Raw genomic sequence first — 22,882 nt, forward strand, 5'->3', positions numbered from 1 at the left:
AACCCACAAATAATCCACAGTCAGACAGATTGAAGACGACTGTTCCCCTCCACAGGAGTGGTCCACCAACAAAGATCACTCCATAATAGTCTGAGAGGTCCCAAAGGAGCCCAGGGGAACTTCTAAGCAGCTAAAGGCCTCTCTCTCATTGGCTAATATTAATGTTGATGAATCCACTGAACAACCATGGTGTGATGGACAAAGACACTGCTCTCCAAGAAGAACATTTCTAAACATCATGTGGACAAGACAGAAGACTATTGGGACAATGTTTAGTGGACAGATGAGACCAAAGTAGAATAGTTTGGTTTAAATGAGATGATGCATTCCAGCATCAGAACCTCATCCCTCCATCAAACATGGGGGTGCTAATGTCCTGGTTTGGGCCTGTTCTGCTGCATCTGGACCAGGACGGCTTGTCATCATTGATGGACCAATGAATTCTGAATTCTACCAGTGAACTCTAAAAGAAAATGTCAGGACATCTGTCCTTGAGCTGAATGTGAAGAGAAACTGGGTCATGCAGCAAGACAACGAGAACCAAGAACACAAGTGGTTCTACAAAAGAACGGTTAAAGAAGAACATGAATGTTTAGGAACGGCCAAAACTCTACATATAAAAATAATTTCATATGTCAGGCTTCACATGGTTAAAAATAATCAGCTGCAACTCTTTATCTGATGTTTATCACAGCGAACCACGCTACTGTATTTCTGTATCAGTTCCTCAATATGTTCACCAGCTACTCTCCGACCGTTAGAGATGAAAATTATGCAGAGAGAACTGAAACTTTGGGGGAGGGCTCCCTATTCGGGCCCCAACTTCAAGACTGAACAGTGAGATAAGCCAAACAGGTGGTTGTAAAGATTTAGTGTGAAATGTTAAAAAGGAATTACAGCAACAATAACAACATGTTAAACTTTTATTTTTTATAAAACTCCAAAGATGTCTGATTGTCGTCTTCACACTCGTACTGGAATAAAGCCACCGGTCGATCAATTCAAGACAAATAAGCCCGGAACACATCTGGACTTAATCATAACATTTATTCCACAAAATATACTTGTATAAAGCTCTATAAAGCAGCGTTGCTATAAACGTCAAAATCCACATCTTAAAAATACATGGAGTTGCATTTCTGATAAAGGAAGTCAAACCAGAAGACGAGGAAACCAGGTTTGACTGTAGACTGTATAGACTGTATATAAAGATGGACGATGAGTCATCTGTATCACCCCCTAGCAAGTGAAAGCTAATGTAGATGTTATCAGATGTAGGCAGCTGGGAAAAAGATCAGGCTCAGACACAGAAACACTGCAACTAAGAACACTACCAGTGCAGAAAAGTTGTTTACAGTATATGTCGCTGGCTAACTGATTAGTAACTGCTAACTCTCAAGATAGCTAAAGAGCTAGGAGTAAATAATCAGCTAGCAAGCCAGGTACATATAAACAACTTTTTCCCACTGGTTGTGCTCTTTGCTCAAATATTAGCTCAGCTGCCAACATCTGATTAGTAGTTAAATAGCTAGCTAGACGATTAGTATCAGATGGCAGCATCTGCGCTTGAGATTGAGTGAAAAACCAATGCAAAACAGTTGTTAGCTAGCAGATGGGATAAACAATGAGGTAACAGCACCACAAATGTGGCTAAGTCGTTGATATGTAGCTGGCTAGCTGATTAGTAACCGCTAGCTCTCTAGCTAGCAGCTACTAATTAGATGGTGGAAGCTGGGCGATGTAAAGACTGAAGGGTGTGTTTACATTTTAGTGGAACAGGAGAGGCAATCTTCATACGGGACAATGCTGCACAGTCTGGATGTAAATAACTTTAGTTCAAGATGTCAGCCCCTGTCGTTGACAGCCTTGTCTTCATTTTCAACAACTTGCAGTAGTGATGTCTTACTGTCCATCTTTATATACAGTTCATGATAAAAACATTTAAAAACAACACATCTGAGTTCACATTAGGACCTGATTCCCGTAAAACTGAAATGACCACATTTTAAAACAAAAAACTGACAAAAAACAAAATGATTTAGTTCAAATAAAAAAACAGACAAATCTGTCAAATTAATGCATCATTTAGATCCATTTTACATCCCTTTTACTATTTTTACTGTATGCTAGTCCGAAGTTATGATGAGAAATGACTGCAGTAAAAGCTCAGCAGCCGGAAATGAATGAACCAGATGTTCAACACATCGCAAACGGAGTCAGAACATCTTTGTGTCTGAACCTTTCTTTTTTTTTTTTTTTTGCACAGGCTGGATTCATGCCACCAAGGCACCGAAGGTAAAACTAGCAATAAACACCATCACATCACTGAGTCGCCACAGGAGAGGAAAATATATTTATATTATTCTTTCTAATCTCAACCTCAATAAAACTTTCTACAACCCTGTCACCAAGAAATTATGTTTTCCTAAATTACATAAAGGAACTATCTAATCACTGGCTCATTTTTAATGACAGGATAAAGTGCAGGAGGAGGTCGGGCTCGATGGTGGGTGAACAAAACATAACGAAAGCTAACACATTATCTTACTGAAATATATTTGATATCTTTGGTTGTTCAGTTGCATCATTTCTAAAAGACAGGGTTTTATTTTCATTTTCAATTTATTTTTTATTTTTTTTTAAAAATCGACATTTTAAGCTTTTCTAGGCAAGTTATTTCTTTTTATTTATTTATTTCTCAGGCGTCTCAGTGAAGGTGGACTTAATCCATCATGCTTTCAAAAATCTTCACAAGATCTCAAACCACCCGAAGTCGACAAAAAGGTTCAACATGTGTGACTGAGCCACGGTCGCGTAGTCCCGTTAAACCGAGAGACGCCTGGAATAGCCACTCACTTAGCCAAAACATTAGGTACACCAGTGCCAACAGTGCTAAATCCTCCTTCGTGACTGTTCTTTAAGATGTGACACAGCTATATTAAAGTTTGACAAGGGTTGAGGGACAGATCACAGTTTGGCCAATGTTTTCTTGACCCATCCATCCACCCCAACCTACCCAACCCAACCAAATAAAACAGGATGTGATATGTAATACACTCACTTGCCAGTTCATTAGGTACACTAGTGAATGCTTTCTGATCTAAATTCTCCTTCATGACTGATCTGATGTTCTGGTGAAACAGCGTCAGAACGGTGGTGATTCAACTGGATGATCATAGTGGAGGATGGAGTCTGTGGTGCAGTTAAACTGGATTGAATTGTCAAAATAATAGGAACACGTCAGTTCAATAGTTGTACAAAATGAAAACACAGTTGAATCAACATCTCTCTCAGTGACTAGAAACTAAAGCTGAACACCAGATCCTTCATGGAGACGACATTCAGAGCAGGACCGTACCTAATGAATTGGTAAGGGAGTGTATATGTGCTCTAATTACAGGGTTGATGGTTCAACTCCCTGGTGACTGAGTGAGTGCTGAGTGAATGAGGAGCGCAAAGTGCAACAAACATATAACAGAAATCATCACGGACCGAATCTCTGCTGCGAGACTATAAGCAGAATATGTAGAAGAAATGAAACAAGCGTAATGAGCCATAGTTTGCATAATATTGTGCTTGAATAATGATTTTAGTTTAAACCTCCACAGTCGTGACACTGATCGGAGGGAAGTAAACCCTAAAATTAATAATGGAGGCACTGGTGTGACTCCCTCTCAGAGTCATTAATGTGCCGATAACTCGCTCCTCAACTACTCCTCCTCTTGCAGATGTAGATCGAGCTCCTCGCGTCTATTTCTAGTCGTCCACTCCGGGTCGGCGGAACCACTAAAATCACAGGTATCCATAGAAACAACATCCTCAGAGCAGCAGTTTTGTTCTTTTTTTTTTGTTTGTTTGTTTTACCTTGAACCGATTGAATGTGTCTGCTCTGTTCAGTCATGTGTAGGAGGAGGAGGAGGAGGAGGAGGAGGAAGAGGGCTCTGAGTGTTTTGTGGTTACCGCTGATAAAACATCCTTTTCTTTAACCCGCCACAGGCTGCAGGTGAACACAGACAGTCCAGTCACTTTTAAAATAGTGCAACAAAATTCAATTAAATTGGAATCAAAATGTTTAACGGAGTGAGATATCCATCAGATAACCCCGGCCGTGTTCAGAAACGTTTTGAGGAGCGTTTTTAAGCAGCATCAGTCTTTCCCTTACTTTATAACACAGAGTGCTGATTGTCTCACTGCTGGGTTGATTATTGCTGAACAATCTTTAGCTGAAGGTAAAGGCCTCTGTGGAGATTCTGACCTGCAGACAAGTCTATAATGCCCCGACTAAGGCAGAAAACAAAAAGAAGTAAATGCGGAAATTCAGCAAATGGATGTTAGGATCCTCTGGTGCCGTTCAGACTTTACATCAACATCCATCCTGATCTGAATCTGAATCAGTCCTGATCTGGTCTCTAGAGTCCAGGTGTGAACACTGATCTGGTGTCAGTCCACATGTGGAGGTGGTCTGGGACACATGTGACCTCCTTCCTTTGGTAGTGTGAACACACAATGAGTCCTGGGTCACATTAAAGATCACCTACTCAACAGGGCTGATCTGAGGAAGAGGAGTTTAACTCATTCATTCAACCACTATTAGAAATGATCACATGAATCAGTGATGTCTGTTCATTAGTGATGAGCAAACCGAGCATGTTCATGGTCCTGAAACAACAGCAGGTAGCGATAGCTCTTCGGGGTTTGGCCGTCACTATCAAAAAATAAATCAGATCTTAAAAAATCTGGATCATGTCTCCAAGTCAACAAGCAGCTGTTGATGGTTCTGATCCAGCGGTAGGTAGAGATCCATTAGAGACAGCAGCTGCTACAATATTCTACTGACCACATGATGGCGCTGCTGATTTACAGACACACAAACTGAGATCAGATCTCAAGTGCTGGCTGGAGACACATGTGGAGACGCATTTATATGAAGACCAGGTGGAGACACAGGGACTTAGAGATGGACAGGTGAGATCAGATGTTGATGTGAGGACTGAACGGGGACACTTCTGGACATGGCATTCATTGATGTGAATGTTACTTAGACATGTAGCACCCACCCAGACCAGACCAGACACCCCCACCCCATAGCAATGACACTCCCTACAAGGCTACCAGACCCCACAGCATCTGCCCCAGGGCAGCTTTAATTCACAGAGAGACAGTTATTACTGTGAAATATCAAGAATCTAGCGAGTGAATTGAACAGATGTCCGTCCATATCTGTAGAAGTGTAGGTTGAGGATTCCCTTCAGTGGAAGGAGGAGCTGAATCTGCTACAGTTAAACATTTCTGTCATTTCAGTCCTCGGTTTCTTACACGCGATCCACAATCCTCAGTTCCTACAAGAAAAAACCCTTTTAAACTAAAGATGCTAATGTTTTGTTAATTCCCTTTTTTCCCCTCTTTCTTTCTTTACTTGGATTTCATATTGTTTGCGGGAAAAATAATGGCATAACATGTATAAAAGCAGTTCCAAGTGAAGAGCGATGCAACTTTGGGATAAAGAGCTCCGGGTCTGAAGTATCCAAGCTGCAGCCGTCACTGATTTAAGGCGTCAAAAGTAAACGGACAGAGTATTACGGCCACTGTTTGTTTGTTTTGGAGGAAAGAAGTCTTTAGGATTTCTGGATGCAGCTGGAATATTTTCAGTCCAGCGTCCCGGCCCTTTTGGAGGCGACTCTGAAGTCCAACATAGTTTTTGTTTCGACTTCATTAAGAAAACCTGTGACGTGTTCCCAGCGGTCTGTGTCAGTTCTGGTATTTCAAGTTTGGTTTTTCTGTTATTTGATTTTCAGTTTAAAAAAGTCCTAAACAAGTAAATGTACCTTTCATTCTTTAATCTATGAACCAGAAACCAGAAAGAGAAGTAAGGGAGAAACCTGTGATTATTAGAGACATATAAAAGCAGATGTTTTGTAGGTGAAAAAGAAGAAGTTTCCATCCGTGATTTAAAATCATTTCTCTTTGTCTAAACGGAGCATGATCATGACTCTGCAGCAATATTCAGATGTAATTTTAGACTTTCTGACTCAAGGTATCTGGTCATCTGAATTGCTCTCTGAATCTGGAGAAGAACCAGGTTTATTTAGATCTGAGCACAATGATCCATGGACCAGAGAGGTCTGGACCAGTGGTCACCATGGAGACCACTTCCTGGATCAGAGACCTGGACCAGTGGTGACCATGGAGACCACTTCCTGGACCAGTGGTCACCATTGAGATTACTTCCTGGACCAGAGAGACCAGGACCAGTGGAAGTAGTCTCAATGGACACTACTTCCTGGACCATGGAGACCTGGACCAGTGCTCACCATGGAGACTACTTCCTGGACCATGGAGACGCGGACCAGGGTCACCATGGACACTACTTCCTGGACCAGGGAGACCTGGACCAGTGCTCACCATGGAGACTACTTCACAGCTGTTTTTTTTTTTTCTTCGCTTCTGGTTTTAAAAGCAAAGTTGAAATACCAGACAATGAACCGACCTTTCCTCTGTAGCGCCCCCAACTCACATAGTATCGTGTCGATCTAACCGTCGCCGTCGCCGTCGCTCTCCTGCAGGTTATGTTTGACCAGAAACTCTTTGATGGTTGGCTGATTGTCAAGCCGCGCCCTCCGCTCCTCCAGCTGCTGCAGAAGGTCCTCCCACTGCCGCTTGTCTTTACCCGTCTGCCACGACAGCCGAACCACCACTCGCAACAACTGCAGCAGCAGGGGGTGGGGCCTGTTGGTGTTCGAATGTGGCGTTGACGTCTGCTTCTCATGTTGTGGGTCAGTGTCAGTTTGAGGAGTCTCAGCTGGCGTCAGAACACGGAGGGCGAGGTCACAGTGGTCCCGAGCCTCCTCCAGCTGGTCCTCCTCCTGGAAACAGAACGACAGCGCCACCAGGGTGAAGAACCAATGGGTGGAGGCCGGAGGAGGGCCCTGGTTGTCATAGTAACTGGCCCAGCCCAGTTTGAGTTGCAGTCTCTTGGCGTTGAGCAGCGGACCCAAGGCCTCCTGGTACCGTGCCACCCTCAATGAAACAAAACAAACTCAACTCATGACTTTATAAAAACATCATGAAAACCGTCAAGTCTGTGTCAAGAAACAGGAAGAGAGGGATCGGATGGAAGGTCAAAGCTTTAAAGAATATACCATTAAATTATTCTTTATTTTTTTTTACATAGTCATAGACCACATGATTTTATTTGAAGCTTTTAATTAACAACACTAATTGATAATTGATCATTTTGCCTCGGACTTTGAGGAAAAGTCACTTAAAAGTTTTTGCCTCAATGACTCAAAACTTCAAACAATTTTCACACAAGTCCTGAAAGAAGACAAAAAGAAACCAGTCACAACACCTGAAACAGAAATTGCTTCATTCATTCATCTTCTGTAACCGCTTATTCCTGGGAAGTGTCGCAGGGTCTGCTGGAGCCTATCCCAGCTATGAAACAGAAATATTATAGTGTATTTATTTATTTTTGTTTCTGGTAACTGCTGATCAGTGGTCTACAGCAGCTTGGAGGAATTTTAGCCCATTCCTCAGAACAGAACCACTTCAGTTCTGAGATGTTGGTGGGTTTCCTCACATCAACTGCTTGCTTCAGGTCCTTCCACAACATTTCTATTGGATTAAGGTCAGGACTTTGACTTGGCCGTTCCTAAACATTCATCTTGTTCTTCTTTAACCGTTCTTTTGTAGAACCACTTGTGTTCTTGGTTCTCGTTGTCTTGCTGCATGACCCAGTTTCTCTTCACATTCAGCTCATGGACAGATGTCCTGACATTTTCTTTTAGAGTTCACTGGTAGAATTCAGAATTCATTGGTCCATCAATGATGACAAGCCATCCTGGTCCAGATGCAGCAGAACAGGCCCAAACCAGGACATTAGCACCCCCATGTTTGATGGAGGGATGAGGTTCTGATGCTGGAATGATGCAGTGTTGTTTCATCTCATTTAAACCAAACTATTCTACTTTGGTCTCATCTGTCCACTAAACATTGTCCCAATAGTCTTCTGTCTTGTCCACATGATGTTTAGAAATGTTCTTCTTGGAGAGCAGTGTCTTTGTCCATCACACCATGGTTGTTCAGCAGATTCATCAACATTAACGTTAGCCAATGTGAGAGAGGTCTTTAGCTGCTTAGAAGTTCCCCTGGGTTCCTCTGGGACCTCTCAGACTATTATGGAGTGATCTTTGTTGGTGGACCACTCCTGTGGAGGGGAACAGTCGTCTTCAATCTGTCTGACTGTGGATTATTTGTGGGTTCCAAACTCTTTAGAGATGGTTCTGGAACCTTTTCCAGCCTGATGAGCAACAACAACTCTTTCTCTGAGCTCCTCAGAAAGCTCCTTTGTCCACAAACATGTGTTGTGAAGATCAGACTGAGACAAATCCCTGATTTATTGAAACTAAGCCAGGAACTGAACCACACCTGAGTCTCATTACATTGATGGAAACACTTCTGAACACATGGACTCTGATTTAATGCTAGAGGAGAATCACTCTGATATGTAATATTGGTTAATTTTCCTGAACAAACAAATAGTATAACATTTCTTTTCATTTGGTTGATTTGGTTCTTTGTCTACTTTCAGGATCCGAAGGGTTTGTGAGTAATTTTTATGCAGAAATGTAGAAAATTCAGAAGGAAGCAGATACTTTTAAGTGACTCTGTAGCTTATGTCAGAGATTTAAGATACAGGAGATCTCAGGATCGTCTCAGCATCGTTGTATTTTCATTTTTTTTTTTTTGGTAACAACTTTATCCCCACTAAATGACTCAAAAGTCATGTAACAGAAAAACTGCATCTTGTGTTCTGACATGAACTTGATTTCATTCAAACCTAAAAGTCAGTTTATAAAATGTATTTTATAAAAACAAGTTCTATATCGACTGATGTGACGAGATGAGAGGGGGATAAATCAGCGTTTCTACCAGTTTACCTGATGAGCAGCTGTCCAGTCTGCAGGTCAGTCAGGTAGAAGAAGTGGCGGACGCACGGCGCCCCCTTCAGGGCCGACAGGGAGCACAGGTGAGACAGGTACTGTTCAAACGCCCGGCTACGCTTGGCGATCGTCTCCGCCGTGAAGTTACTGCGTAGCTTCTTTCCTGCCAAGATTAAGAGCAGACGAGTTTTAGTGTCTTTAGTGTCTCTTTTTCTATTTATTTATTTATTTTGTCGTGATCTCAACTCACGTGGGAAACAGACGCGCTCCATCTGGTCGCCATGGCTGCGGCGCAGAGTGGCGTGAAGGCGCTGGAAGTCCGAGTAGCGGCGGGTGATGATGGCTGGCGTCTTGTCGCTGCCGCCGGACAGGATCACTTGGATCGTGTAGAGCTGGACAAATAAAAATACAATAAAGGCTCTACATGCTGAAGAAAAGTTTCTGTGCTGCATTTATCCACACATGGCGCCCGTCAGCTACCTGCATCAGTAACATCTGGACTCACCACGTATTTGGAGGAGCCGTCCTGCACCACGCTGGCGTCGGTCACCTCGAACAACAAGCCGTCGGTTTGGCGTCTCACGGAGGGGGCGGGGCTTCCTCCTCCGAGTCCTCGCAGGTTCCTCCAGCTTTCCTGAAGCTGTCGAGTTAGCATGGAGGAGGGGGAGGTGCAAACCGGGGACACGCCCACGGGACTGATGTCTACACAAGGCAGGTGAGAGGAGGGAGGTCAGGTGACCAGATGTTTAGTACAAAAGTGATTATTCTCTTCATCAATTAATCAGTTGACTAATTATTAATCTGGTTCTGGTCGATCAACAAAACAGTTTTCCCTGCGACCAGTTAATTACTGAAGATTGTAGAATTTACGACCTCTACTAGGGCTGCAACAAACCATTATTTTTTTCAATGAATGTTGATCGATTAATAACAGAACTTGATTCAGAATGGTTGAGTGTAATTAGGAGAGGTGTTTTTACTTTATTCTGTCATTAAGTCTGATCAGAACCTTCATGCTGTGATGCTAACCGCTGCTAACGGTTGCTAACGCCCACATAGAGCGGGACGTTCATAGAAGTCTACCTGGTTTAGTTTTAGAGGACGATTTGACCAGAAACAATGGCATTAGCATCAGCATCGCCATTAGCATCGCCATTAGCATCTGCTCTCGAGTCTCTTATTTCGTCAAGAACTACTGATGACGACACAAGGATGACTCCCAGGCTCTGACCACCAACCAACCATCAGACTCTCTGGACTATTCCAGATATTCATGTGTACACTTCATCTTCGTCTTTAAGGATTCTTTTGAACTACTGGTCGTATTTCCTCACTTTTCTAACCTGCACATAAAACATAGGAGGGGTTCAGGAGTCACCTGTGCTGCTGAGCCCCTCCTCCATCGACTCTCCCAGGAAGTCGGAGTCGCTGTCCAGCCCCGACCCGTCGCCGTCGGCTCCATCCTCCAGCCCTCCTCCTCCTCCTCCTCCTCCTCCTTCGCTGTCGAAGCACAGTGTCCCTCCGAGCCGATCGCTCACAGACTCCTCCTCCTCCTCCAGCTCCGCCTCCCAGCGGTCGTCATTAAACCTCTCCTCTTCCTGTCTGACGCCCTCCTCCTGCTCTGGTCCCGCCCCCTGGCCATCCTTAAACAGCGAGCGCTTCAGACGGTCCAGCAGGCGGGATGCCATCACGCCGCCTGACGGGGGGGGGGAGGAGTCTTAGGAACCAGGAAATGATGAGGTTAATTATTGCATTTATACTTATTTTTAAATTATTTTACCTAAATAAATACGTGTACTGTCCATTTTTGCGTCCTTTTATGCAGATGACACCATTTTATAATGCTGTGATAGTCTGCAACTCTGAAACATAAAGATCTGCTATTAGCTGGGAGGCTAGGAAGAGCTGCTATTAGCTGGGAGGCTAGGAAGAGCTGCTATTAGCGGGGAGGCTAGGAAGAGATGCTATTAGCTGGGAGGCTAGGAGGAGCTGCTATTAGCTGGGAGGCTAGGAAGAGCTGCTATTAGCTGGGAGGCTAGGAAGAGCTACTATTAGCGGGGAGGCTAGGAAGAGCTGCTATTAGCGGGGAGGCTAGGAAGAGCTACTATTAGCTGGGAGGCTAGGAAGAGCTACTATTAGCGGGGAGGCTAGGAAGAGCTGCTATTAGCGGGGAGGCTAGGAAGAGATACTATTAGCGGGGAGGCTAGGAAGAGCTACTATTAGCGGGGAGGCTAGGAAGAGCTACTATTAGCTGGGAGGCTAGGAAGAGATACTATTAGCGGGGAGGCTAGGAAGAGCTGCTATTAGCTGGGAGGCTAGGAAGAGCTGCTATTAGCTGGGAGGCTAGGAAGAGCTACTATTAGCTGGGAGGCTAGGAAGAGATACTATTAGCTGGGAGGCTAGGAAGAGCTACTATTAGCGGGGAGGCTAGGAAGAGCTGCTATTAGCTGGGAGGCTAGGAAGAGCTGCTATTAGCTGGGAGGCTAGGAAGAGCTACTATTAGCTGGGAGGCTAGGAAGAGCTACTATTAGCGGGGAGGCTAGGAAGAGCTACTATTAGCTGGGAGGCTAGGAAGAGATACTATTAGCGGGGAGGCTAGGAAGAGCTACTATTAGCGGGGAGGCTAGGAAGGAGCCACATTAAAAATGGGTGTTTAATATTTATTTTTAAAAATACTTTAATGCCGCATTCAGGTACACCTTGTAAGTATTTGATCTATCTCCTTTTAACTAGTACGATAATAATAATAATAATAAAACAAACCATACCAACAACTTAGATTTTGATATTAAAAATACAATAAAAAATTCTAAAAAAATAAACCGTCTTCCGTATGCAGGGCAGCATTAAAATAATGGTTTCTGACAAATACACTTGTTTAACTGGCCTTAAATGAGCACACTCATTTAATGAACTATAAATGTATATAACTGTAATTAGTAATATAACTCACTCTGTGTTTTTTAGCTTTAATATTCACAGTAAGAATCGATCCATTCAGTTACAGACTCCAGATCACTGAAAGACGACTTGAGCTGTACATGAGCCAGGAGGCTGAGCTGGCTCCAGTTACAGAGCTGGCAGCTGCTCTGAATGGAAATCATGTCACACATTAATAATGCAGCGCGCTGCTCAGTCAGCCTGCAGCCAGGAAAACGACGACACGTACACAGACACAGCGAGGCCTCGAGGCCTGGTCCACTTCCTCGGGATGCATCCGCCAGAGATTCAGCATTTACAACACACCAGAAAGTTCCAACATCAGGAAGTTATCAGGGAGGAAATGACAGCAGCAGCGGGTCTGACCCACTAATATCAAGGAATACACCAACAGACACTTTAAATTTAACAAACAAGTTGTCCTCGTCTGACGGGACAAATCGATCTCATGTTTACACTTTTTTTTCTACCCATCAACAACTTTTTGTCCATTTCCTTTACAAAAATATCAGTTATTATGTGAACAACCATAAATGTATGATGGCCCAGTTCAGAGACTTGAATCATTTCTGGAGTTTTTAAAAAATAAAAAATGTGCATGTTGCTGAAATGAAACACAAATGAATACACTTCAGAGTTTGGTCAGTTTCGATATATTCTTGAGATAATTCTGTTTGTCATTGGTACTTTATGAGTAAATCTAAATTGACTGTTTATGGTTCTTTACTTCATTCAACAGATGGAGATGCTGCAAAGTTAATGGATGAACGAAGTCTACCATGAAACACAGAAAAGAAAAGCATTTTTAATTAGTAATCATTTAGTATAATTAATAAAGTATCTGTCAAAGCTTGAAAAAACGAAATTCAAGTTCTATTTTTAATGAGGCTCTCAACGTGGAGAACTTTTCTTATTTCTTGGGAATGTTACGCAAAGCCGTGATTATTATTTAAATTATTATTTTTTATTATTAATCAGTAAGTGAGAAAGATCTAATATTTAAGAGTTGTCCCCGAGTGTCAGGTTCAAAATACGTTTTAACAATTTTTGGCAATAATTGTAATGTTTTATTGTTTTTATTTAAAATCAAACTTGTTAACCTATTATGGTCTTATTAATATTATATATTTTATTTTATTTATTTTATTTACTCTAGTAAAGAGACTGATTTTAAATATTTTAAATCAGGCTCTTTATTATTATGTTTTTTGTTTGTTTTTCCTCTTACTGCTATTATTTTATTTAAAAAAAAATGATCTGGCTGAAAATTCCTACACAAAGTCTGCATTATTATTATTATTATTATTATTATTATTATTATTAACTATAAGAGGCAGACAGACAAAATATTTACAAGGTGACACTGAATGCAGCTTTCAAAATATTTCCACAAAGACACCTAAGGACCTGTATTTATTGTGGCTCTAATGTTTTTATTTTATTGTTTTTTTTATTATTACTTTATTTAAGAAAAAAATGGTTAGAAATGTTACACAAGGTTTGTATTAATATATTTATTTTCAGCATAAAATATTTACGAGGTGTCCCTGAAGGCAGCGTTCTGTTCACATAAATATTAACATACTATAAAAATAAAAGCAATTTGCATGTTTCAGCTAAAAACAGCCTTTGAATGCAGGTGATGTGGAAATAAGATGGTAATAGGGGTTAGCTCACAAGCTAACAAGCTAGCAACTTTACCTGTTTCTGTGGTTAGCGCTGCTAGCCCCGCGGAGGCTGCGAGAACTCAAAGCCGAGCTCGAAGCTAGTTAACTCGGCTCCCCTTAATCCACCTCAGCGGTTAAATTAAACTTTTAATCGTGCAGTTTAAAAGCTTGACAGCCCCGTTTGTGGCTGAATAAAAGCAGGGGTAGAGGATACGGTGCTAACTGCTAACCAGCTGAAGGCTCCTATCCCTGAAAAAGTTAGCAGGGAAGCTAACAACTTTGTTTACAGCGCCTCTGATTCATTTAACAGCTCCAGCTTTGGGATAACTCACCACGGGGATTGAAGCGGACTCTCTCTCTCCGTGCTCCTGCTTAATCCATGCCGGTGAAGTCTAAAGCTCCGCCGCGGTGTGGGTCCCAGAGCTGGTCAGTCCTGTCAGCGGTATCTGGGGTCAAAACACAGCTGACGGACGCTATCCTGATTCCTCAAACCGTCCCCGGCTGCAGCCCGCTGAAGGGGGCGTGTCCGGGCGGATGTGTGGCTGTCACCATATATGGTCATGCGCTGATCCGTTTCGGGCAGCAGGGGGCGACAAAATCCTCACCAACAGGAATCGCAGCATGTGGCGCTCCTCCCCGGCCCAGCCAGGACTTTAATGTTTCATCACTGCAGATTCATCACGTACAAATAAACTAGAACATTTGTTTAATATTAAACTACACATGGAGACTTCTTTATATAATAAAAAAAAAACATGGGCAGAAAAAATATCACCATGTTTGAAGTGTTTAACACAAAAAACTATTTATGCATTGAGTGAAGATTCAAGATGTCAAGATTCAAGATGGCGCCGACGAGGGGAGCCACGGTGTTTTGGTGCGCTCTACCAGAGAATGTCTAATAAGGGGAGAACTTCCACTCTCAGTGAACTTCCGGCTTCTGAACTGGTTGCAGTTCCACTCTGGTTCCATATGAGGGCGCTCCCAGGACGAGTGCAGAATGAATGGAGGTCTATGGAGCAATACCCCTCAAAATCCACTTTTCTCAGGATATAATTTTTTGTGCAGTAATTTTAATATTGTATTTGAAAGGAGATGCAAAGAAATTACACATTGCTGGGTGTTAGATTTTTTAGAGTCACTTATTTGCTTTAAAAAGTATTTTAAAATGTCAATGACGTCACACACATCGTACGACCAGATACTGCTTTACGGCAATCCTTCAGTCACTGCTTTGGTGCTTTTGCGCTCTGCACTTTCTTTTCTCTCGAGGCATGGACAACACAGCTGACACAGGTAAATACACGTGCTAGAAGAGTTTCTGTTTTGAAAAAGTCCGCCTTAACATTCTGGTCCCGCTTCGGATGCCACGATGCCGTCAAGCGGGATCTGGTCGTAATCAGTCCTTCACTGACCAATCAGCGTTCATTAGCACAATGCTAGCGTGTTATGGGCAACAACAACTCAACGTGTAAGAAAACGAAAGGACATAAGTTCTCGTTCATTCAACTTTTGACCTATAACCCATGTTGAACTTGCAAAACCTACAATCAAATCTGAGATTTCTCAACGACAATCGGGTGAAAGAGACACATATAGCCCTTTAGCTCCATAGACTCCCATTCATGTTGCACTCATGGCGATCGCCCCCAGTGGAAATCTGGTGGAACTGCAACCAAAATTCATTACAATGGGACTTAATAGAGAGTGGGAAGGCTCTCCGTAGACGGGCTCTGGCTCTACTTTGCCCAAGCCACCTCCATGAACACATCAAACCCACTACCATCCCACAGTAAATGTTCTGGTGGAATATATATATATATATATATATATATACTGTGTATATATTTTTGTATTTTTTGAATTTTTATATTTTATATATCTGAGAGCAAGTTCTATACTTTCTATATTTTATTTTATTTTATTTTATGCGTAACAACACCAAAGCAAATTCCTTGTATGTACAAACATGCTTGGCAATAAAGTATTTTCTGATTCTGATTCTGATTCTGAGTGTGAGCGTTAAATAACACAAATCAGCCCTAACATTATGACCACACGCCGTGGAGATTTTCTACCAGTCTGTTGTTGCGAGCGCTCTGTGCTTTGCTGTGGTTTGTTGGGGGAGCAGCACCAGCAAAAAGGACATAAGTAGGATCGACAAATTGATCTGAAAGGCTGGTCAAGGTGGTGGCACTGAGTTGGAGACGTTTGTCTCAGTGAGGGACAGGAGGACACTTGACAAACTGCTCTCCATCATGGACAGTCCATCTCATCCACTACACCAGACTATAGAGGGACAGTGGAGCTCATTCTCCAACAGACTGATCCAGCTCCACTCCCACAGTGAACGCTGCAGGACGTCATTCATCCCAAACTCTAGCCAGCTGGACATTAATGGACACTATTGCACCTTACTGTCATTCCTATGTATATAATATGTATTCTTCCAGCTCTATTTCTTGTACATATGCTAATTCCGTACATTTGCTTATACTTTTTTATTATTATTATTTTACTTTATTTAATCTTTCATTTACTTTTGGTTCTTAAGAGTGTTTTTTTTATGTGCAACTAAGCTACTGTGACCAAGCACTTTCTCCTGTGGATCAATAAAGTTTATCCAAGTCTAAATCTAAGGACTCCATGTTGCCTGTTGAGGTATATGACTGATTAGCTTGATGCCACAAGATCAAGCCAAATAACACCAAATAACACTAAATGATCTCAAAGTAAGTATAAAACAGGAGTGCAATTAACGTAAAGTGCACATTCATAAGTAAATATGTGTGTCTTACTGGTTGGAAGAGGTTGTGAGTCTTACAGCTTCTGGAAAGAAGCTTTTTCTAGACTAGATAGTAGAAAACACCCTGATAGCAATGATATCATTCTGAACTCAAACCCCTTAACTAGAATTGGACCGAGAGTTTTGACAAATACCAAAGGTTCTACAAAGGTTCCAGTAAAGATAGAACCAGGCCCAATCTTCATTTGGACATTTGGAGAACCAAAGATCCCAAAGTGTTCCACACTTTGTCCGCAGAGCGATGGAGGAGGAAGAAGAAACTGGAGAAACTGATGCAACAGGTGGATCTATAGCTTCTTGACCGGCAGACCAGGACCAAAACCTTGTTTGAGTGGGTCACCACACTTCAACCCCCCTCACTCTCAACACCGGATCCCCCCGGGGCTGTGTGCTCAGCCCTCTGCTGTGCTGGTTGTACATATATGACTGCAAGGCCACATCGGGCTCCAACGTCATCATCAAGTTGCTGACGACACCGTTCTGTTGTGGGACTAAACTCCCACAAGGGGGTGTCCCCCCCCCCCCCCCCCCCCGTACAATATTTGAATAGTACATGAAAATGGGCTGGATTGATAAGCAACAACGCAGTTACCTTAATACAACTGGACAGTCACCGCATGAAGAGGGTGTGAATGTCAGATCACTGACTTAAAATACTTAGATAATGGGACACACAGACAACCACTATCCAACGTTAGAAGGAAGGTGTCTTTGAAGCTCTCTGAGCATCCAACAACGAGGAGAGACAAAATATGTCCACTTTTAGTCTTTTGCTGTTTAGGGACAAACTAAAGAAAACAAACAGAAGAGAGAAGGATAGAGACGTTTCTTCTCTACATCATGGCTGCATCAGGCAAGTATTTTATAAAATATTGATTTATTTGTCATTCTTCAAGCGTATTAATTGTGGTGTCCCATCAAGTAGTTATACAATAATAGTTATGATCATGATAGTAAAGTTAGTTTACCTCCAAAACAAGACATTATAAAGCTGCTTTTTGTGATAACTAATATTTTTTTATTCCAGGTCTAATCTGTATTCTTGTCTGACGCTGCAGGTCTGTTGTTTATGAACAGAAGACCTGGACTGAAGCTCTGAGATACTGCAGAGATAAATACACTGACCTCTATTGACGACATGGATGATGTGAACGTCTTAACAGGCATGGTGGATTTAAGCAAAATGAGCTACTCCGGTTATAGCCATGTAAGTTCAGTCTTCTTGTTTGAGAATTACAGTGTGTCAGCCACATTTGGCAGTAAATAATGGAAATTATTGAAGTGAGAACAGTTAAAATACAAACAATACCCAACACAAGTTATGGTTAGAAAACATTTTTTCAAGATAACATGGTTGGTATGTGTACACCAAGAAGAAAATATGTGTCCAGACCTCTTCAGGAAATGCTTTGGTTATAGCCTACCAACAGTTCATCACATTATAACATTAAATAACAACTATTAAACCTTGAGTCTGATCCTGCATTGGGAAGAATCTGCTGCTGTTGAGTTGAGACTTGAGTAGGATGTTTGAGGATGAATCCATCAGTCATTTATCTGCAGATTAACACAAGTCTATTAACCAGCTAGAAGACAGGTTTAGTCCATGTAGGAGCTGCTTGGTGTTCGTGGTAATGAGGCGTATTTCTGGTTGTTATTTTCCAGCTAGCCTGGATCGGGTTGTACGATGATGTGAACAGCTGGAGGTGGTCGTTGTCGGACAGAGATTTCTACAGTGATGGCCAGGCTGTGTTCAGGAACTGGCGATCTCCAGGGCCAAGCAATTCAGGCGGTGCTGAACATTGTGTAGAGATATATAGTAATGGAATGTGGAACGATGACAATTGTACCACACCTCTAAAGGCAATCTGCTCTGAAGTCAAAGGTGAGGATCTGGAATTTAAAACAAACAGTTTATGTTCTTGACATGAGTTCTGTTTCTGTTTGACATTTTTCTTCAAATCAAATAAAAATGGTAACATGTACTAACACTGAAACACATGAAACATAACAGATTTGATATTTAAGCATAAACATAAGTAAGACACAAAAAAAGTAGAAGACAACTGAAGACGACTATGTAAATTCATTTTCCCCACCACTTTGTTTTCATATTTAAACTACTATGATGTAACTGATTTATTTGAGATAGAGACAACTCTGTAGATAATTGTTTGTTCTCAGTTTAAACATCTTTAGAGGGTTTTAAAGGGTCATCCTCTGATTTTAGCAGATTTACAGCAACGTATCAGTTCAACCATAAGCATAAAGCACATCTACATGTATGAATTTCCAAATACGTACAGTGTTGCTTTTCTTGTAAATGCTATGTGAGTTTTTGAAATGTCTTGCAGTGTGTTCAGCTGCTCAGCAAACATATTCCAACCTTCACTTAGTTGTAGATTTAATTCTAAACTGATATAAATGTCCAGTATCATTTAAATGTCAAAATGTTTTTTCATTCTGGATTCAGACTGTTTGGTTTTGCACTAACTGTGTTCAGGTGCCTCCTGTTTGCTTGGATTATTCTTGAGTTGTGCTCAGACTTTGACTGGATTCCACCTGTGGAATGACTTGGACATATTAGGAAAGCTCACAGTTTGTGTTTTACCACCACCATCTGACCATGGAAGCACATCACACTTAAAAAAGATGGAACGTTTCAACGCTGGTGTAACTCATTGTGTCCATAGCAACATGACACTTCCTGTTAAAGGTTGGTTAAAGTTGACATCACTTATAATTTTTTAGACTTTTAACAAGACATTTCCCAAAATACCTTGATATTGATCTTCAAGCTCATATTCAAAGGTGTAGCCATTATTGATGAGCGTTAATGTAGCAGTATAAGATTTAAAGTATGAGAACGTATAAGACTATATAAGACTATATGAAAGGCTCTGGATTTTGTCAAGCCTCTTCAGACAATGTGGATTGTTACTGAAGCTGTATAAATAAGACTGAAATTAAATGAACAGTGCATGTGTAGTCTGTTACTGACGTTATGCTTTGCCTGCAGTGTGTCTGTATACTGACGATCTAAAAGGATTTATCATGACTGGGCTTATGCAAAACACCAAAAATGGAGAAAACTGAAATGGACAAATAATAAACCCCTGGAGTTATCTCTCCAGCAACTGAGCAACTACAGTTGAAACCAGATGTTATGTTTACATACACTGTGTTAACTGTGGACATGGACATGTCTCCAAAAATTAAGGTCTTTGTCCCTGTGTGTATTTGCAAACTGTAATCTGGCTTTTTTATGTTACTTTTGGAGTAATGGCTTCTTCCTTACTGAGTGGTCTTTCAGCCCATGTCGGTACAGGACTCGTTTCACCTTGGATAATGACACTCTCTTACCAGCTTCAGCCATCATCTTGACAAGGTCTTTAGCTTTTGTTCTGGGGTTGATTTGCACGTTTCGGACCAAAACATGTTCATCTCTGGGACATAGAACCCGTCTCCTTATACGGAGCAGTATGATGGCCAGACATTCCCATGGTGTCTATACTTGCGTATAATTGTTTGAACAGATGAACGTGGCACCTTCAAGCATCTGGAAATTGTAAGGATGAACCAGACTTATGGAGCTCCACAATTATCTTCCTGATATCTTGGCTGATTTCTTTTGATTTTCCCATGATGTCAAACAAGGAAGCAGTGTGTTTGAGGTGTAGCCTTAAAATGCATCCACAGTTGTGCCTCCAATTAACTCAAATGTTGTCTGTTAACCTATCAGAAGCTTCCAAAGCCATGACATCATCATCAGGGCTTTCCTTCATTGTTTAAAGACATAGTAATCTTTGTGTATGTAAACTTCTGACTTTGAAGAAAGTAATAAACAAGTCTCTAAGAAATTCTCTCACTCATTATTGTGGCATTTAGCAAATAGAAATCATCTTGGTAGTCCTAACTGACCTAAAACAGGAGAGGTTTAGTCTGATTTAACTTCAGACAGTGAGGAAAAAATGTTTATGTGTCTTTTAACACAGTGTAAACATCTGGTTTCAACTGTATGTCTGATTCCTCAGGAGATTTTTTTTTTGCCACATAAGTAACTGAGGGGGAAGTTAGGACCCCAACTTGAAATTCTTGAGACACACCAATGGTTGGGTGATTTAAAAATGATGCTGCTAGATAGTGAACATTTATTGGTGTGGAGGGAAGTCTTTCAACCACAATGGTTCACTTGACGTGACAGGATCCAGGGTGGGACTGACCGAGGATGAGTAATTCTGCAATTGTTGTAGTTTATTGTCCATCACAGACCAGTTCGGGCAAACGTTCAATTCAATTAAATTTTATTTATATGGTGTCAATAACGGAATCCATCCCACGGATGAGGAAGCCATCTGCCTAAGGGCAGCCGGGTAGAGACAGGAAAGAAAGAGCGTTTCGGTGACCTGATCACTCTTTCTAAATAGATATACGCTGATCTAATTATATCCTGAACGAGTGCAAATGAAATAAAAGTGATATTGGTGAGTAAACGATGGTATTTTATGCTAGAAATAAGGTACAGGTTGTAAAAAACAGTAGTTCCCCTTTAAGGACATGATTTGAAACAACAAAACCCATTTCAAAATTTCTTCAAGTCATCAGTCAATAACATAAATTAATTATCACAGGTAATAACGCCACATGTCCTAATAGTCCCCCCTCCCCCCGTTGTTCATTCAGAATTAACATTAAGCATTCCTCAAACGCAACCAGTCCTTAAGTCAAACGTCCCCCTCCAAAGTTTTTGTAAAATCAAATCAAATATTCCCAAGTCCAAACAAAATACCACCCCAAAGTTCAATGTTGATGTGTTATATCTAGCCTAGGCGTGACTGTTGCAAATAGTGCAGCTGACAACTAGGGAAAGACCTAGTGACAGCATGGAAAGACAGCTGACAGGAAGAAACAGTCCGGGGGTACAATGGATTAGCAGCTCATTGTGGCAGTAGCCCAGGCTTTAATAAGCCATGGGCTACACCCCATTTTCGCTACAAATATGAATATGGATAAAATACCCCTAGAGTCAGCGAGAGCAGGGGTGGAAGATGACTCACCTTTGACTGATACGGTTTTTGACTCTGGAACAAATTTGACACTGAGTAGGCAAAGCATGTTATTGGAAGCCACTAGCTCAGATGGAGGTGGGAAGAAGCAGCAAGTTTGTTTGTGTGGCTGGCAAAAGGTAACAACGGTAATGGGCCTCAGAATCCATCAAGGAAGGAAAAAGTGCTTGGCAGAGGGAACACAGGGACCCTGCATTGATGGCTAGTTCCTGAGAAGTGCATTAAGTCAGTTGGTTGAAGTCCAGCGACAGGAAGTAACCCACAGTTCCCAGGACATCAGCACCCCTAACGCTGAGGCAGGTACAAGCACTGAGGCAGACAGAGAGGCCAGCCAGCTAAAGAGGGAGAAAATTAGAGGTCAGAAACCAAGGATCAAGGATTTATGATAGGGGCTACTTATGATGTGCTGCCAACTCCCCAGAACCTAAACCAGTGGGTAGGTGAGGATGCTGCCTGCCCACTGTGCACTTGTGTAGAATCCAGGTCATGTTTTATATATATATATATATATATATATATATAACTGGGATAGGCTCCAGCAGACCCCCGCAACCCTTAACAGGACTAAGCGGGTATAGAAGATGAATGAATGAATGAATAAATATATATAAATTGTATATATAAATACATATATCAAATTTATATATATATATAAAACATCCAGGTCATGCAGCTGAGATAGTCGAGCGGTTAGTGACGTGGACTACCGTCGGGGTTCGAATCCCGGTTGGGGCAATATAATATAATCACTGCCAGTAAGGGGCAACTGCATCCTGCAACCTAATGAGAAATGGGCTACTGGAACAAGACATAGATGGACAAGGGCGGAAAACACAGAACTCTTGGAATGCTACTATATGAACAACCCCAGAGAAAAGGGATACATGCAGCGAATGTGGGACCAATGGTCACTTCAAAACCCACAATCAAGCCTAACAATGAAACAGCTGTTAGCCCAGTGTTCCAACATCAGCAATCGAAAACTCCTATCACAACTAGAGATAGATGAGATACAACAACAATGCTACGGCAAGGGGGTGCCAGGACGACAGGTCAGCGGGGGGATGCCCCCATCACCCCCACAATCAGAGATTGGGTACCAAGCCCCAACAGATACCAGCCTCAGTACAAGAGCTGCTGACCTGAGAAAGAAGATCATGGCACAATTAGAAGCCTGGAACCCCCGTCGAATACCGAAGCTGACTTGTAAAGTACCTTCAGAAGATCTGCTAGTAGATGCAAATGCTGCACTAACAACAATCCCTATGGGAACCATCACTGAGACCAATAAGCTGATACACAGTACAGCAACAATAATCCTAGAAATGCTTGGCTACAAGATGGGCTCAAACCATGACAGGCAGAATCCACCATGGAGAATACGGTTAGAGGCCAAGATAAGGGCAACACGGACAGAGGTTTTAGCCAGTTAACAAAACTACAGAAAGGCAACATGGTGAA

General features: G+C 41.9%; 1 protein-coding gene across 2 annotated transcripts; it reads right to left on the reverse strand.

The window, feature by feature from the left end:
• Nucleotides 1–232: 232 nt before the first annotated feature.
• snx21 (sorting nexin family member 21) lies at nucleotides 233–14,057 on the reverse strand. Of its 2 annotated transcripts, XM_084552993.1 has the most exons (7): nucleotides 13,882–14,057; nucleotides 10,321–10,659; nucleotides 9,448–9,644; nucleotides 9,193–9,334; nucleotides 8,940–9,105; nucleotides 6,515–7,017; nucleotides 235–3,997 (listed from the first exon to the last, which is right to left on the reverse strand). In XM_084552993.1, the coding sequence occupies exons 2-6, from the start codon at nucleotides 10,628–10,630 to the stop codon at nucleotides 6,531–6,533; spliced, it is 1,302 nt and encodes a 433-aa protein (XP_084409119.1). In that variant the 5' UTR covers nucleotides 10,631–10,659; nucleotides 13,882–14,057; the 3' UTR covers nucleotides 235–3,997; nucleotides 6,515–6,530. The 2 variants fall into 2 exon arrangements, with proteins under 2 accessions (XP_084409118.1, XP_084409119.1); XM_084552992.1 differs by having other exon boundaries at nucleotides 233–7,017.
• Between the last annotated feature and the right edge of the window lie 8,825 nt (nucleotides 14,058–22,882).

Source organism: Chelon labrosus (assembly GCF_963514085.1).
Source record: "Chelon labrosus genome assembly, chromosome: 10".
Taxonomy (NCBI): domain Eukaryota; kingdom Metazoa; phylum Chordata; class Actinopteri; order Mugiliformes; family Mugilidae; genus Chelon; species Chelon labrosus.

What these genes read in the sequence shown, in the direction of transcription:
- snx21 (XM_084552992.1), bottom strand. Translation starts at nt 10,630, where the DNA reads ATGGCATCCCGCCTGCTGGACCGTCTGAAGCGCTCGCTGTTTAAGGAT. An exon ending in GGAGGGGCTCAGCAGCACAG is followed by an intron (nt 9,645 to 10,320) that starts GTGACTCCTGAA and finishes TGCCTTGTGTAG; the next exon opens with ACATCAGTCCCGTGGGCGTG. An exon ending in ACTGGACAGCTGCTCATCAG is followed by an intron (nt 7,018 to 8,939) that starts GTAAACTGGTAG and finishes TGTTTCATTGAG; the next exon opens with GGTGGCACGGTACCAGGAGG.